The sequence below is a fragment of the Artibeus jamaicensis genome, unplaced genomic scaffold (genome assembly GCF_021234435.1).
Source record: "Artibeus jamaicensis isolate MK-2021 breed Jamaican fruit bat unplaced genomic scaffold, CSHL_Jam_final contig_240, whole genome shotgun sequence".
Lineage (NCBI taxonomy): Eukaryota > Metazoa > Chordata > Mammalia > Chiroptera > Phyllostomidae > Artibeus > Artibeus jamaicensis.
In genome coordinates, this window is record NW_026521506.1 from 16,630,295 (window position 1) to 16,646,350 (window position 16,056).

The 16,056-nt window shown below is 35.3% G+C and overlaps 1 protein-coding gene across 2 annotated transcripts in view; it reads right to left on the reverse strand.

Moving 5' to 3' along the window:
- ARHGEF6 (Rac/Cdc42 guanine nucleotide exchange factor 6) overlaps positions 1 to 16,056 on the reverse strand; it is a 164,139-nt gene that overhangs the window by 54,684 nt on the left and 93,399 nt on the right. For both annotated transcript variants that reach the window (XM_037157059.2, XM_037157058.2), the window contains exons 7-9: positions 13,115 to 13,209; positions 9,266 to 9,361; positions 7,778 to 7,900 (exon numbers count right to left, since the gene is read on the reverse strand). In XM_037157059.2, the coding sequence (XP_037012954.2) occupies positions 7,778 to 7,900; positions 9,266 to 9,361; positions 13,115 to 13,209 (314 nt within the window). The remainder of the gene's footprint in view (positions 1 to 7,777; positions 7,901 to 9,265; positions 9,362 to 13,114; positions 13,210 to 16,056) is intronic.

Below are 16,056 nucleotides of genomic sequence, written 5' to 3' on the forward strand. Positions count from 1 at the left end.
ACCCAGCCAAACCCACCTCCCTCCCTTGCTTCCACCCTCCTCCTTGGTTTTGTCCATGTGACCTTTCTAGTAGTTCCTGAAAACCCTTCCTCCCATTGCCCCCTCCACTCTCCCCTCTGGTTATTGTAAGATTGTTCTTAATTTCAATGCCTCTGGTTATATTTTGTTTGCTTTTTTCTTTCGTTGATTATATTCCATTTAAAGGTGAGATCATATGGTATTTGTCCCTCACTGCCTGGCTTATTTCACTTAGCATAATGCTCTCCAGTTCCATCCATGCTATTGCAAAGGGTAGGAGCTGCTTCTTTCTTTCTGCTGTGTAGAATTCCATTGTGTAAATGTTCCATAGTTTTTGGTTCCACTCATTTACTGATGGGCACTTAAGTTGTTTCCAGCACTTGGCTATTGTAAATTGTGTTGTTGTGAACATTGGGGTGTATACGTTCTTTTGGATTGGTGTTTCAGGGCTCTTAGGGTATAATCCCAGTGTGGAATTGCCAGGCCAAAAGGCAGTTCCATTTTGTTTTCTAAGGAAATTCCATACTGTTTTCCACAGTGGCTGCACCAGTCTGCATTCCCACTAACAGTGCACTAGGGTTCCCTTTTCTCTGCATCCTCTCCAACACTCGTTTGTTGATTTATGATGGCCATTCTGACTGGTGTGAAGTTGTATCTCATTATGGTTTTAATTTGCTTCTCTCTGATGGCTAGTGATGCTGAGCATCTTTTCATATGTCTCTGGGCCCTCTGTATGTCCTCCTTGAAGAAGTGTCTGTTCAAGTATTTTGCCCATTTTTAATTTTATTTATTTACTTTTTTGGTCTTTCTGGAGTGGAGTCATGTGAGTTCTTTATATATTTTAAAGATCAAACTCTTGTCTGAGGTATCATTGGTGAATATATTTTCCCGTATAGTTCATTCTCTTTTCATTTTAATGTTGTTTCTTTAGCCATGCAGAAGCTTTTTAATTTGATGAAGCCCCATTTGTTTATTCTTTCCTTTATGTCCCTTGCTTTAGGGGACATATCATTGAAGATGTTACTGCGTGGAATGTCTGAAATTTTCCTACCACTGTTCTCCTCTAGGACTTTTATGGTGTCATGACTTATATTTAAGTCTTTTATCTACCTTGAATTTATTTTTGTGTATAGTACAAATTGGTCATCGAGTTTCTTTCTTTCTTTTTTTTTTTGCATGTAGTTGTCCAGATCTCCCAAAACCATTTGTTGAAGAGGCTATTTTTACTCCATTTTATGCTTCTGCCTCCTTTTTCAAATATTAATTGACCATAGAGACTTGGGTTTATTTCTGGGCTCTCTCTTCTGTTCCATTGGTCTATGTGCCTGTTTTTATGCCAGTACCAGGCTGTTTTGATTACAGTGGCCTTGTAATATAGTTTGATATCAGGTTTGGGGATCCCTCCTGCTTTGTTCTTCTTTCTCAAAATTGCTGCAGCTATTTGGGGTCCTTTATGGTTCCATATAAATTTCTGAAGTATTTGTTCTATATCTATGAAATATGTCATGGGTACTTTAATAGGTATTGCATTGAATCTATAAATCGCTTGTGTAGTATGGCCATTTTGGTGATGTTAATTATTCCAATCCATGAACACAGTATATGTTTCCATTTGTTTGTGTCTTCCTTGATTTCTTTCTTCAGTGTTGTGTAGTTTTCTGAGTACATGTCTTCTATCTCCTTGGTTAAGTTTATTCCTAGGTACTTCATTTTTCTTTTTGCTATATCAAGTGGGATTCTTTTCCTGATTTCTGTTTCTGATATTTCAGTTAGTGTACAAAAATACCTTTGATTTTTTAATATTGTCTTTGTATCCCACTGTGTTGCCAAATTCATTTATTAGGTTGAGTAGTTTTTGGTGGAGTCTATAGGGTTTTCTATATATCATGTCATCTGCAAACAATGGCAATTTTGCTTCCTTCTTTCCAATTTGGATGCCTTTTATCTTTTATTTTTTAATTTCTTTTATTTTTATTTATTTATTTTTAGAGAGGGGAGGGGAGAGAGAAAGAGAAGGAGAGAAATATCAATGTGTGGTTGCCTCTCTCACAGCCCTTACCTGGGACCTGGCCTGCAACCCAGGCATGTGACCTAGACTGGGAATTGAACAAGCAACCCTTTGCTTCACAGTCTGATGCTTAATACACAGAGCCACATTAACCAGGGCTGTATGCCTTTCATTTCTCTCTCTCTCTCTCTCTCTCTCTCTCTCTCTCTCTCTCTTTGTCTGATTGCTGTGGCTAGGACTTTGAATTTTATGTTGAATAGAAGTGGTGAAAGCGGACATCCTTGTCTTGTTCCTGATCTTAGTAGGAAAGCTTTTAGGTTTTGCACATTGAGTATGATGTTGGCTATAGGTCTCTCCTATGTGGCTTTTATTATATTGAGGAATGCTCCTCTATTCCCATGTTGCTGAGTGTTTTATCATAAATGGGTGTTGTACCTTATCAAAAGCTTTTTCCACATCTATTGATATGATCATGTGATTTTTGTCTTTGCTTTTGTTTATGTGATGTATTACATTTACTGATTTGTGAATATTGAACCATCCTTGCATCCCTGGGATGAATCCCACTTGGTCATGGTGTATGATCTTTATAACATATTGCTGGATGAGGTTTGCCAATATTTTGTTGAGGATTTTAGCATCTATGTTCATCAGCAATACTGGCCTGAAGTTTACTTTTTTTGTTGTGTCTTTATCTAGTCTGGGGATTACAATGATGCTAGCTTCATAAAAATGGCTTGAGAGTCCTCCACCTTCTTGAATTTTTTGGAATAATCTGTGAAGGAATGGGGTTAGTGCTCCCTTAAATGCTTTGTAGAATTCTCCTGTGAAACCATCTGGTCCAAGGTTTTGTATGTCAAAAGCTTTTTGATTACTGCTTCAATTTCATCTGCTGTTATTTGTCTGTTCAGGCTTTCTGCTTCTTCTTCATTGAGTTTTAGAAAATTATATTTTTCTAGAAATTTGTCCAATTAAAAAATTTCTTGGCATATAGTTCTTCATGGCAATTTCTTACAATTATTTGTATTTCTGTGGTATCAGTTGTAATATCTTTTTCTTTTCTGATTGTGTTTATTTGGGTCCTCTCTCTTTTTTTCTTGATGAGCCTGCTTAGAGGCTTGTCAATTTTGTTTATCTTTTCAAAGAACCAGCTCCTGGATTTATTGATCCTTATAATTGTGCCTTTAGCCTCTGTGTCATTTAATTATGCTCTGATCTTGTTTATTTCCTTCCTTCTACTTGCTCTGGGCTGTCTTTGTTGTTGTTCCTCCAGTTCCTGTAGATGTCGGGTTAGGTTATTTATTTGAAATGTTTCTATCTTTTTTAGGTAGATCTGTATCACTATGAACTTCCCTCTCAGGACTGCCTTCACTGTGTCCCATAAATTTTGAACTGTTGTGAGTTCATTTTCATTTGTTTCCAGAAACTTTTTGATTTCTTCCCTAATCTCATTCTTGAGCCATTCATTGTTTAATATCATGGTATTCAATCTCCATGAGTTTGAGTGTTTTGCATTCTTTTCCTTGAGTTTGGCATATAGTTTCAGTCCCTTGTGGTTGAGAAAATGCTTGATATAATTTCAATTTTCTTGAATTTGTTGAGGCTTGTTTTGTGTCCTATCATGTGGTCTATCTTTGAAAATGTTCCATGTGCATTTGAAAAGAAAGGGTGGCCATTATTTTTTTTAAAAAACATGAAATAAAAGCAAAGATGTAGAAAAATTGGAACCTTAGTGCACTGTTGGTGGGAACGTACAATGGTGCAGGTACTATTTATAGAAATATTATAGAGGTTTCTCAAAACATTAAAAATAGTATTACCATATGATCCAGCAATCTCACTTCTGGGTATTTTCACAAAAGTGTTAAAACCAGGATCTTCAAAAGGTATTTGCATTCCTATGATTGTTGCAGCATTATTCACAATAGTCAAGTTGTAAAAACAACTTAAGTGTCCACTGATGGATGAATGGATGGGGGAAATGTGGTGTATGAATACAACATAATATTATTTAGCCTTTAAAGAGAAGGAAATACTGTTATATGTGACAACATGGATGAACTTTGAGGACATTATGCTAAGTGAAATAAGCCAGCCACAAAAGAATAAATACTACATGATTCCATTTATATGTGGTATCTAACATAATGAAACTCATAGATGCAGAAAGTAAATGGTGGTTGGCAGGGGCTGGAATAAAAGGAAAATTGGGGGGTACTGTTCAATAAATATAAAGTTTCAATGATAAAAAATATGAAACAGTTCTAGACATCTGCTGTACAAAAATGTGCTTATAGTTTTAAGATACTATACACTTAATTTGTTAAGTGTAAATTAATTCTTAATTTGTAAGGATAAATCTCATGTCATATGTTTTTATTTGTTTACCACAGTAAAATTAAAAGGGAAAAAAGAAGTAGAGGAGAAATAAAACTTTCTAAGATAAACAAAAACTTAGGGAAAAGAAATTATTGCCAATAGACCACCTACACAAAAATTGTTGAGTCCTTCAGAGAGAAGAAAACATAGATCTACACAAAAAAGGGAGAGTGTCAGAGAATAATAAATTCAAGTAAAATACAATCTTTTATTTTTCTTATTTTTAATGGGTCTAATAGATAACTGTTCAAAATAACAATAACAACAATATATTGGGTGATTTACCTTGTGGATAAATGAAATAAATGAGAACACTGTTATAAGGGATGAGGAAGAAGAATTGACACTACTGTCTTATAAGGTATGTGGACTACCTATAAAATGGTAGAGTGTTACGTGAAAGTGTTATAGATTAGTAGTAAATGGATGTCATAAGCTCTAGGGAAAACACCAATTTTTTTAGAAGAAGAAAAATATGCTATAAGAGAAGAAAAAATAAAATCATATACAATGTTTAGCCCTGGCTGTCTGTGGCTCAGTAGACTGAGTGCTGGCCGGTGAACCAAAGGGTCACTAGTTTGATTCCCAGTTGGAGCACATGCCTGAATTGCAGGCCAAGTCCCCAGTAGGGGGTGCACGAGTGACAAGCACACATTGATGTTTCTCTCCTTCACTTTCTCCCTGTCTTGAAATAAATAAAGTATTTTAAAAATAAATAAATAAAAGACACCTTTAAAAAATGTTTAACTAAAACCAAAGAAGGCAGCAAAAGATGGTGTGATAAAGAAACAAATAACAAGTGTAATGAATAGGAAACATTTACAAATATGGTAAATGTTAATCCAAGTACATAAATAATTACTTTAAATATAAATAGTCTAAATATGCCAATTAAGAGATGGAGACTTTAAGAGTATATTCAACAAAACAAGACTCAGATGTATGTTGTCTATAAGACACAGATAGATTAAAAGGGATGAAAACAGATATATCATATCAACAATAATCAAAAGCTAGCTGGATTAGCTATATTAAAATTTTTTAAGATTTTATTTATTTACTTTTAGAGAGAGGGGAAGGGATAGAGAAACATCTACAGGGAGGGAGAGAAACATCAACATGAGAGAGAAATATCAGTTGCCTCTTGTATGTGCCCTGACCAGGGACCAAACCAACAACCCAGTCATGTTACCTGACCAGGAATCAAACCAGTGACCTTTCTTTTTGTGGGATGATGCCCAACCAACTGAGCCACATTGGTCAGGGCTATATTATTTTTTTAAACAATGTACTGATAAGTGCTACAACACAGAATAACCTTGAAAACATTGTGCTAAGTGAAATAAGGTAAACACAAAATGCCATATGTTGTGTGATTTCACTTAAATGAAATGTCCAGAATAGCAAATCCAGAGCAAAAAGTATTTTAGTGGATGACTTGGGCTGGCAATAGGGAGTAGCTGCTAATATATATGGGCTTCTTTGGAAAATGATAAAAATATTCTAAAACTGATTGTTGTGATGGTTGTACAAGTCTGAATATACTGAAAATAATTCAGCAAAACACTTTAAAAAGGTTTCATGTGTGAATTTTAACTCAATTAAGCTGTTATACAAAAAGGAAATGGTAATGTTTTATATCTTAAGTAGGGTGGCATGTACATGGGTGTTCATTTTGTTGTAATTCTTTAAATCTGCATTTATGTTATTCTCTTTGTAGTGAAAATATCAATACAAATATTTTTAGAAGTCTGGCAGATCTGGATTCTAATTCTGGCTTAACCACTTAATGGCTCTGAGTTGTTGGGCAGATTACTTGAACTTTCAATGTCTTAGCTGTAAAGCAGAGGTGTAACTCCCTCATAGGCTTTTAAAGCATATGCCTGGCACAGTGTGAGCTTTAAGCAATTGAGCCACCTAAATAATCCAAAGTCATGGCTTCTTTTTCTTTTAACTCAACTTCCATATTTACTATTCCATAAGAATTCACAACTTTGATCAGGAGAATAAAATAGGACTCAGTAGGACTTAGTGTTCTACATTTAAGATGTCCTCATAAAATAACTCTATAAAGTCAATAGAGCTCATAACAAATCAGGAAAAAAAATTCTGCTACTTCTTCGGGTTGGTACCAACCAGTGTTCTAGCCTGGCTCTGGAAGTTGAAGTCTGGGCCAGATTAAGGGAAGACTATACTTTTCATTCTTGAACAGCCTCCAGAATTTGTGTCCATTATGAATGGACACAAATTTAGGTTAAGTCCTATGAGCCTGTGTGTATTATTCTTGTTATTATCCCACCTGAATTTCTAGCACATGATTTCAAAGTTAAAACTGCATCTCTAAGCCTATCATACAGTGTTCTGGCCCAGATAAATGTCTTTGTGAATGAGTCAGAGACAGGTAATCAGAAAGTAGATTTATCCTAGCCTCTTGCAAGGACTCTTACTGGAAACTATTCTGTTGTTTTTCATGAATCAGAAACAATTTATATTCAATGTATAATTATTATGAATCCTTTGCTTAAAGTATCTGCTACACAGTTTACCATGTTAGTTTCCATCCACCTTTATATGTTAATAGCTGCCTTTTAGCCATAACAGTCTGAGACTTCTTACCAGAAAAAGGAAAATTGAAATAAGCAATTGAAATTAAGAACAATCTGAAAGTAACCACAGGGGAGGTAGAAGGGGGTAATGGGGGGGAGGAGAAAGGATTTCAGGAGCAACTATAAAGGACACATGAACAAAACCAAAGCAGGGTAGGATCAAGGGTGGGTAGGGATGGCTGGGGCCAGGGGGAGTGGTGGGGTGAAAATGGAGACAATTATACTTGAACAATAAAATAAAATAAATAATAATTTAAAAAAGAAAGGAAAAAGGGATGAACCTAGACAGTTTAGCTACTTGTCAGCATCTCAGATAAAACATTCATTGGGACAGGGGACAGCTAAACTATTGGATCTTCAGAAATGCCTTCCTTAATCCTTCTCTCACCCCACACTAAGATGATACTGTATTGCAAAGTCTCACAGCATCCTTTTTAATTACCCTTTTGTATACAACATGTTTACATTGTTTAATTTTATGCCTGTAAAATTAAGATTCTATGCTTCATAAAGGCAGGGAACTTCTCTTCCTTGTTCACTACTATATGCCCATCAGCCAGTACAGGACCTTGTACATATTAGGTACTCAGTAAATTATTTGTTGCATTAGTAGTCAATCAATGTATGTAACAATGAATCAATTTATGGCATAATGAATGGCAATAATTAAGAGTTGGACTAGAGACCTTGGACTTCCAAATGATGTGGTCCTAAGAAAGGATCTCATTATAAAACAGTTTATTTTGGGGAAATGTTAACAGTTTACCTGTGTTGGGTGAGTACATTTACAGCTGAAGGATGATTCGCACAGTAAGCCAGATACATGGATTTAAAATGAGGCATGAGGTTCAGTAGACAACCTCCTACTTTGTGCTGGTTTTCTGGAAATCTGTAGGCAAAATAGGTGAGACATAGAATGTAAAATAGGAAACAGGAAAAGAGAATTCTAATTAAACCTAAGAACATGCTAACCTTTCAAATTCTTCTGCCTAAGTTAAAAGAGAAACTATATTACAACCATTTTATACATTAAATGCAAGTTCTTTTTTGCTTTAACTTTGCCACTAAATGTAGGCCAATACATAGGGTGAGATATTACTTATATGTAATCAGTAGGTAGGGTTTTCTTCTAAAATGCTTGTTCAAATTTTAATATTCAATTTTTTAGCTGTGAATGTTAAAAATACTCTGGGCTAATTTAGGTGAAGTTCAGGTACAGACAAACTAATCAAATTTAAAAAGTTCTAAGTTGGTATCCTGGTGGTTGCTAGGCAGGGTGGCCTCATGATTTTTAAAATTAGTTTTTTAAATTATAAGCCACCTGTTTTCATTTATAGAAAAATCAGAAAAACACAAAAAAAGAAAAAAATTACACCAGAACTTCACCATTCAGAGATATCTACTCTAACAATTTTGTCATATTCATTGGACTTTCTTCTACATGTTTCTCTATAAGATGGAAAATAAGGATCACAAATCTAGTTTGTAATCTGCTCTTCTCATTTATTGACTATCTTTCCATATGAATAATCTGGATCATTGTTAGCATTTGGAGTGGCTGCTCAGGTCTCTTTAGTGTGGGCTCTTATCATATTCTCCCTTGGACAACCATCTGCGTCCCATAAAACTGAAGAAACAGGGAAATAACCCCAATTTCTCTATAGATGATTAAAGTCAGCAACTTCTCAGAAATACATTGCTTGGACAATTAATCTTGCTACAGAAATATACTGTCTGACGATAATTACAGTTCATTCTGTAGTATGAAGTTGAACAACTCAACAATCTAGCTAGCCATCAAATACTTGTTTGTGTTTACATAAAGATACACTTTTCCTTTCCCCACTTTTAATGTCTTTCTACTGTTAACATAATAGACATGATACCAGGAGTAATTAAGGGAGAAAAACAAACTTGTGTAACTGAATGAATAATCTGAGTGACTTTTCCAAGTAACTCACAATGTACAATATAAAATATATAATTGATGTCAAAGTTATCACCCATGGTCAATTGTGACATTATTTGTTTCTTATACTGAGTAGAAGCAGTAAATCAATACGATTTGTAAATAAAGCAAAAAATACAACTAGTGGTTTCACACTGTATCACCACCTGGTGCATTCTCTCTGATCTGGGACAATTTATCTAAGCTGTATCAAATGCATACATATAAAGTACCCTCATTTAAGACAACAGTTAAAAGGGAAAAAACATGTTGCTGGCTACCCTTATGGCAATATGTGACACTTACTTTGAACATTCTTCCAAGGCTTGGCAGAGTGTCTGTTGAAATGTGCATATTTCCTCGAAGTTTCCCAATAAAGATGTAAACTCAACAGTACTCAGACTGAAAAAATATATATGTAGTGTCAGTAAATAAAACTTGAGGATAACTCTAGTTATTTCTCTATAGCCCAGTGAGCTGATAATTTGCTAAGAAGTAGTAAATGAGATAAGGGAAGTAATCTGTACATTTCAACTTTTGGTTTTTAATTTATTCTAACTCTGATTTTAAACAACTATATAAAGCTTCTTTCCTCAATTTCCCTTTTCTATAATAAGAATAATGATCCTAAAGAAAACAAATATTTGTAAGGTATTTTATAGGTCTTTCTTAGGTATTTTACAAACCAATGAGTAAATGAGTAATGAATATTTAATATCTAAGTATCCACAGAGAACTGATTGTTGGTTGCCAGAGATGGGGAGTTAGGGTGGACAAAATGGGTGAAGGGAGTCAAAAATATAAACTTCAGTTATAAAATAAATAAGTCATGGAGATGTAATATACAGCATGGTGACTGTAGTTAATAATACTGTACTACATATCTGAAACTTGCTGAGAGTGGATCTTAGAAGTTCTTATCAAAAATTTTTTCTGTTTAACTACATAGGGTGATAGCTGTTAACTAGATTTAACTGTGGTAATGATTTCACAATATATACATATATCAATCAAATCATAATGCCATGCACCTGAAATTAATACAATGTTATATATCAATTATTTCTCAATTAAAAAACCAGCATCTAACAAGTAAAATACATCATAGGTGAAGATAAATGTAAAAACTTTGGTAGGGCAAAGGCAGGGGTAGGTGAACAAAGGGGAAGAGAAATGGGGACATCTGTAATAGTGTAAATAATAAAAATAAACTAAAAATAATAAAATGTGGGTGCCTGGTTAAAAAGATAAAATAAAATAAAGATGACTAGTCTAAACTGAGATATGCTATATGTAAAATCTGTACATAACAGATTTTTAAAACCCAGTATAACAAAATAATATAAAATATTTCATTTATAATGTTTATGTAAAATAATGTATAAATTGATTACATAGTAAAATTTATCATTTGGACACATCATGTTCAATAAAATACATTATTAAAACTAAAATAAAAGTTTGAGTACTGTCTTCGAGTAGAGCTGGGAAAGTAAATGAAAAGTAGTGTATATGCTCACATAACGCACAGTAGAAAATATGAAAATCTAGTTTCTCCTAAATTAAAATACTCATAAATGAACTAAAAAAATATTTATGAGAGAAAGTAGGAGGAAAGAAAATAGTACTGATTTGTTTGTTTATTTGTAGAGTGGAATGAAGTCAAACAAATGCAAACTGAGCAATTTTATCCAGGGCCTCTATATTGAGAATTTTCTCATTCATTCTTCCTCTATCAAAACAGAAACAGACTCATAGACACAGAGAACAGACTGATGGTTTATCTGAGGGGAGAGAGGTTTGAGAACTGGGTGAAAATAGTGAAGGGATTGAGAAGTACAGATTGGTAATTACAGAATAGTGATGGTATGTAAAGTACAGCATAGGGAATATAGTCAATAATACTATAACTATGTATGATACCACATGGGTACTGGAAATATCAGGGTAATACTCAGTAAAGTATATGATTGTCTAACCATTATGCTGTACACCTGAAACTAATACAAAATAATATTGAATATAAGCTGTAATTGAATAAATTTTTAAAATATTAGTAGGTGATGGTAATAACGAGAGCCAACAATTCTCATATGGCACTTAGCACTTATGCAAGCACTGAAAAAATAAGAGCTCATTGGAAACTTACAATAACTTTATGATGTATGTACTATCATTTCCATTTTACATGTAAGGAAATCCAGGCACAGAGAGGTTAAGCAAATCAGTCAAAGTCACAAAGGTAGTAAATGGCAAAGCCAGAATTTGAATCAAAACATTCTAGCTCGAGTCCACACTCTTAACTGGTTTTGGGGTGAAAGCTCTTTTGAAGATTTACTTGAAAAACCAGTGTCTGCTGCATGTCTTTTCTCCTTAATATAATAATACTATGGGAATATTTCCAAGAGAGTAACTTTGCTGACAAAGAAAAGGAAGACCCTAACAAACATTACCAGTAACCCCTAGAGGATTAAAAGCTCCCAGTTCCTCTACTGTAATATCCTCCTGTACTACAAGCTGGAAAACCCCTATTATTGGTGTCAAAAGTGAAACCTTCGGCCAGCTTCCCTGCCTGTTACTCTCTCACAGCCACAAGAAGCTGACTTTGGCCCCTTCAGAATAAGATAATAAACAATCTGGTTTGGCTCAAATCACTCTGGAGTCTACAAGACAAAACCAATGAAAACTTAATATAACTGAATTTTGAATTTACTTGGGAACGATGCAGTTCTAATTCATGTCTCTCACCTCCTCTGCCCTTGTTTTTTTTTCCTTTCCTTTCCTCTTACTGTTTCTTGATTACTAATCAGTCACGCTTTCCTTTGAAATCTTACCATCTCCCTTCCCAGGGTTGTTGTTTCAGTTTCCCTCTCCTCCTCTGCCTGTCACCTCCAGAAAATAAAAAGGCACATTTCACTCAGAGGTAAGAGACACAGAGGATCCAATCTGGCTGCTGACTGGCTGTGTGATGGATACAGCAGAAAGCTTTTCTGGACTTCAGTTTTCTTATTTATTCAATGGGGATAGTCATTTCTTCCAGGGCACTAGGTCTAATGACTCACTGAGGTTCACTCAGCTCTAAGAACTATGACTCATAAAACATTTCATATTTTATAATAATGACAAAAGACACTTTGTTGTTGATTATGTTTAAACTCTTACAAAACACAGGAATACAGAATATTTTCATACTGAAGTATTTCCATAGTGCCAAAAAATAACCAAGTGGAAAATTTAGCAAGATATGTCTAAGCAAACATAATTTAGAAAAAAGGAGAAAAGTAGTGAAACATTTTTAAACTTACTTAAGCCAGAAGTCAATAGGTTAGGCAACTGTCCAGCAAAAATAAATTCTTACTAAGTAAAAGACAAGGATTTTGTCCTCCGTTATATGAGTAACTGCTAAATTTTCTATCTGGTGTATAGATCATAATCTCTAGTAAAGATCAATCCATTACTCCCATCAAAAAAAAAGATTAATCCATTAACATAAAACACAAACAAATGTAATTAGCTGCTATTTTTTATGTATGTCATGCCTTACAAGCACAGAAAAATGAATAGCCAATATTTTTCATTTGTGAAAATTGTTTTCAATTCAGATGTCAAACAATGACTTCAGATAACTAAATCAGAATAAAGTTTGAATTTTTTTTTGAAAAAACATTTTCACATCTATCATTCACTGTTGCCTGGGAAAAATACTGCTTTGAATTGCTCTTATGAACATTCACAAAATGCCACATTTTTTCCACTCTCAGAGCACGGGAAAGAGTTTCTGCCCTGGCAAGCAAAGGTCAGAGTGAGCACAAGAATTTTCATCTTATGTGCTTTCTGCATAAAAACACCAGCATGTCCTTTTCTTGTAAGGTAAAAACAGATATAGTGCTTTTAAAATATACAAGATAAAAATGGTGACAGGCAGAAATGCAGATCTTCCGATCCCTTCCACGGCCAGAACAGAAAGAAAGCAAACCTCTCCAAAAGCAACATCTTGCATAATTTCTGTTGACTCGATCATGTTCTTAGCAACCTGAGATCTGTGGAAATTCTTCTAAAGGGCAAAATCAATTATTCAGTGACATGAGAGTAATGACTCCATATGCTGATGTTATCTTGTTTTATTTAGTGAGGAGTTTCAAATATAAACCTTACTTGTTATTGGACTGCAGCGGTCTTAAGTAAGTGACAAGAAGAGACTGAAGTTCTTTAGCATAATCTTTTTCAGTGTCCAGGATGTTCTGTAACACCTGTGAAGAAACAAAGGTCAAAGTATTGTAATTGTCAGGACAATCCAAGGTAAAATATACCTTTAGATCTTTTTATCAAATTACTAGAAAAAAATCCCATTTACTCAGGCTAGCAGTGTAAGTAGGAAGAACAAAGTCTGAATGTACTTTGTTTCATTCTAGCAGACTACTTTTATAATTGCATCACAACTAGTTGTAATGTATTACTCAAATACAAATTTTCAGAGTTACCCATAACTGGAAGGGCCTTGAGATCTACACAGTACTGTTGAGAATGATTTTGTGTGCTTTAAATCATTTTATCCTCAAGGAAGTTCTCAGCTACCAAAGGATCATTATTTTCACTTTATGGTTGGAAAAACGGAGACCAGCTAACTTAATACATACAGCAGGTCTTCAAATAATTATGTCATTTTGTTTAACATTGTTTTGTTATCATGTTAATGAGATGCTATAGAAATATAACTCTTGTTCATATCAATTATCCTGTGGTAAAATTAGTTTTATTATACATTGTTTCACTCAAAGTCACAGAGCCTCTCAATGATGTTGAGAACTTACTGTAGAGATGCAATGCCAGAATAATTTAACAAAAACTGATGTCAAACATCAGAAAAGATTTTTTAAGTTATGTTTTTGATAAGACCTTTAGGGAACAAAATCTGAGAACACTGAATTTTTTAAAAAGGTTAAAACTGATCTTTTCATAAGTAAAAGATGCTAGTATGAACAATTCAATGAGAAAAGGAAGCTAAAATATAAGGAATTTAATAAAGGAAAGAATGCTTACCAGTGTATTATTCGTGACAAACCAATTAAATGCCATGGGCAAAACAACCAATGAACATACCCACAATTTCTCTTCCCCCTAGTTTAGTCCTAGGATCATGCCACATTTCCTAGCCTCTTTGGAGGCAGCTACAACCTCCATTTTGAGCTCCTAGAGATAACCAAGCTAACATTTTTCTCTCATATTGCCTAATTCCTTCAAAAAAATTTATTGAATGTATACTCCATGCCAAATGCCATGTTGCCCATGGGGAGTTTCCACTGTATTTGTAGAGGGGGGCATTAAACCATAAAGTGAGGGATTACAGGACAATGTGAAGCATTCTTAGCTAGGAGAAGCCCCTGAGCCTATCAATATGCCAGACATATACTCACAAGACAAATGCATGATGGCCTGCTTTCCAAAGGTCAAATGGACAAAGCAAGTGGAGCCCAGGTAGCTGTGGGCTTTTTGGAAAACAATCCACCCGAAGTGTGAACATCCAGGCTTTGCTACTGGCTAGCAGGTTGCTTCAGCTTTAATGCTTTGCTCACCTCATCAAAATTTGTGGTATTTCACCTACCTCAGGCAACCATTGTGAAGAGGTAGTAAAACACTGTACAAGTAGGTGCTGGGTGAGTAGGAAACACTCCCATCAACTTAAGGGGATAAAAAAGGTTTCTGAATTGCAGCAGTATTGACATTGCAGAGCATATAACTCTTTTCTGTGAGGGGATGCTCTGTGTACTATAGGATGTTTAGCAGCATCCCTGGTCTCTATCCACTAGATGACAGTTGCACACTACCCCCTACCTCAGTTATGACAACCAAAAATGTGTATAGACATTGCCAATGTCACTTGAAGGGCAAATTACCCCTAGTTGAGAACCACTGGTTTAAAAGAACACAGGCCACAGGGTGGCTTCAAAAGCTGCAGCTTAAATGGTAACCCTTCTTCGCCAGCCACTAATATTCCTCTGTTCCTCAGAAATTACTCTCTAAAGGTATAAGCATAAATCCAGGGGCCAATGCTCTCTGAAATTAATCCAGTGATAATATAGAAATGTTACCCCCTATAGAAAGTCTAAGCACAACAAAGGAAATTAGAAACTATCTTAATATAAATAAAAAAGAAAACACAACATTAAAGACATATGGGATGCAGACTTCCCATCAAGATAGAGGTGTAGGTAAACATGGCAATCCTCCTTGCATAACCATGGAAAAAATTACAACTAGACTACAAAACAACTATCACCCAGAACTGTCAGAAAATCAAGCTGTATAGAACTCTGACAACCAAAGAATTAAAGAAGTCACATTCATCCTGATGGGCAGAGGGGGCAGAGATGCAGGCACTCTGAACAGGCAGTTCCACATTCATGTATGGGGGATAAGAATTGGGAGGCATACCTAAGGAGTGAGAGATCCCAATCCCACACCAGACCACCCAGCTTAAGGTTTCAGTGTCAGGAAGATAAGTCCCCATAACTTCAGGCTGTAAAAATCAGTGGGGTGAGGACAGCAGAAGAAACTGTAGGATTCTCAGGAATCTCTTCTTAAAGGGCCCACAATGGACTTAGGGTGTATGAAGACTTACTCCCTCTGGGCTTCAGCACCAGGACAGCAGCTGGAAGGGCACCAGTGGCATACAGGGAGTAATGGAAGTATCTGGCATCAGGGCAACTGCTAGGGAACAATGGTTTCCTCCTGGACAAAACTCCAGAGGCCAGGCAGTGGCATTGTCTTTTTTTGGAGCCCTCCCTCACACAGAGCCACAGAATGGAGATGCCATATCTGAGACTCCATTAAGCTGGTTCACATGGGTTGCTCTGCCTTGGTGACCACCTAAGGCTCCACCCCAGCCAACTTACCCAGTATGCTTTTCTACAATAGGCCATGCTACTAAGATAGAGAGTCAGAGTAGCTCTACCTAATACAGAGAAACAAATACAGGGAGACTGTCAAAACGAAAAGACAAAGAAATATGGCCCAAATGAAAGAACAGAATAAAACACCAAAAAAAAAGAGAGAGAACTAAACAAAATAGAGAAAAGAAAGCTATTAGATGCAGAGTT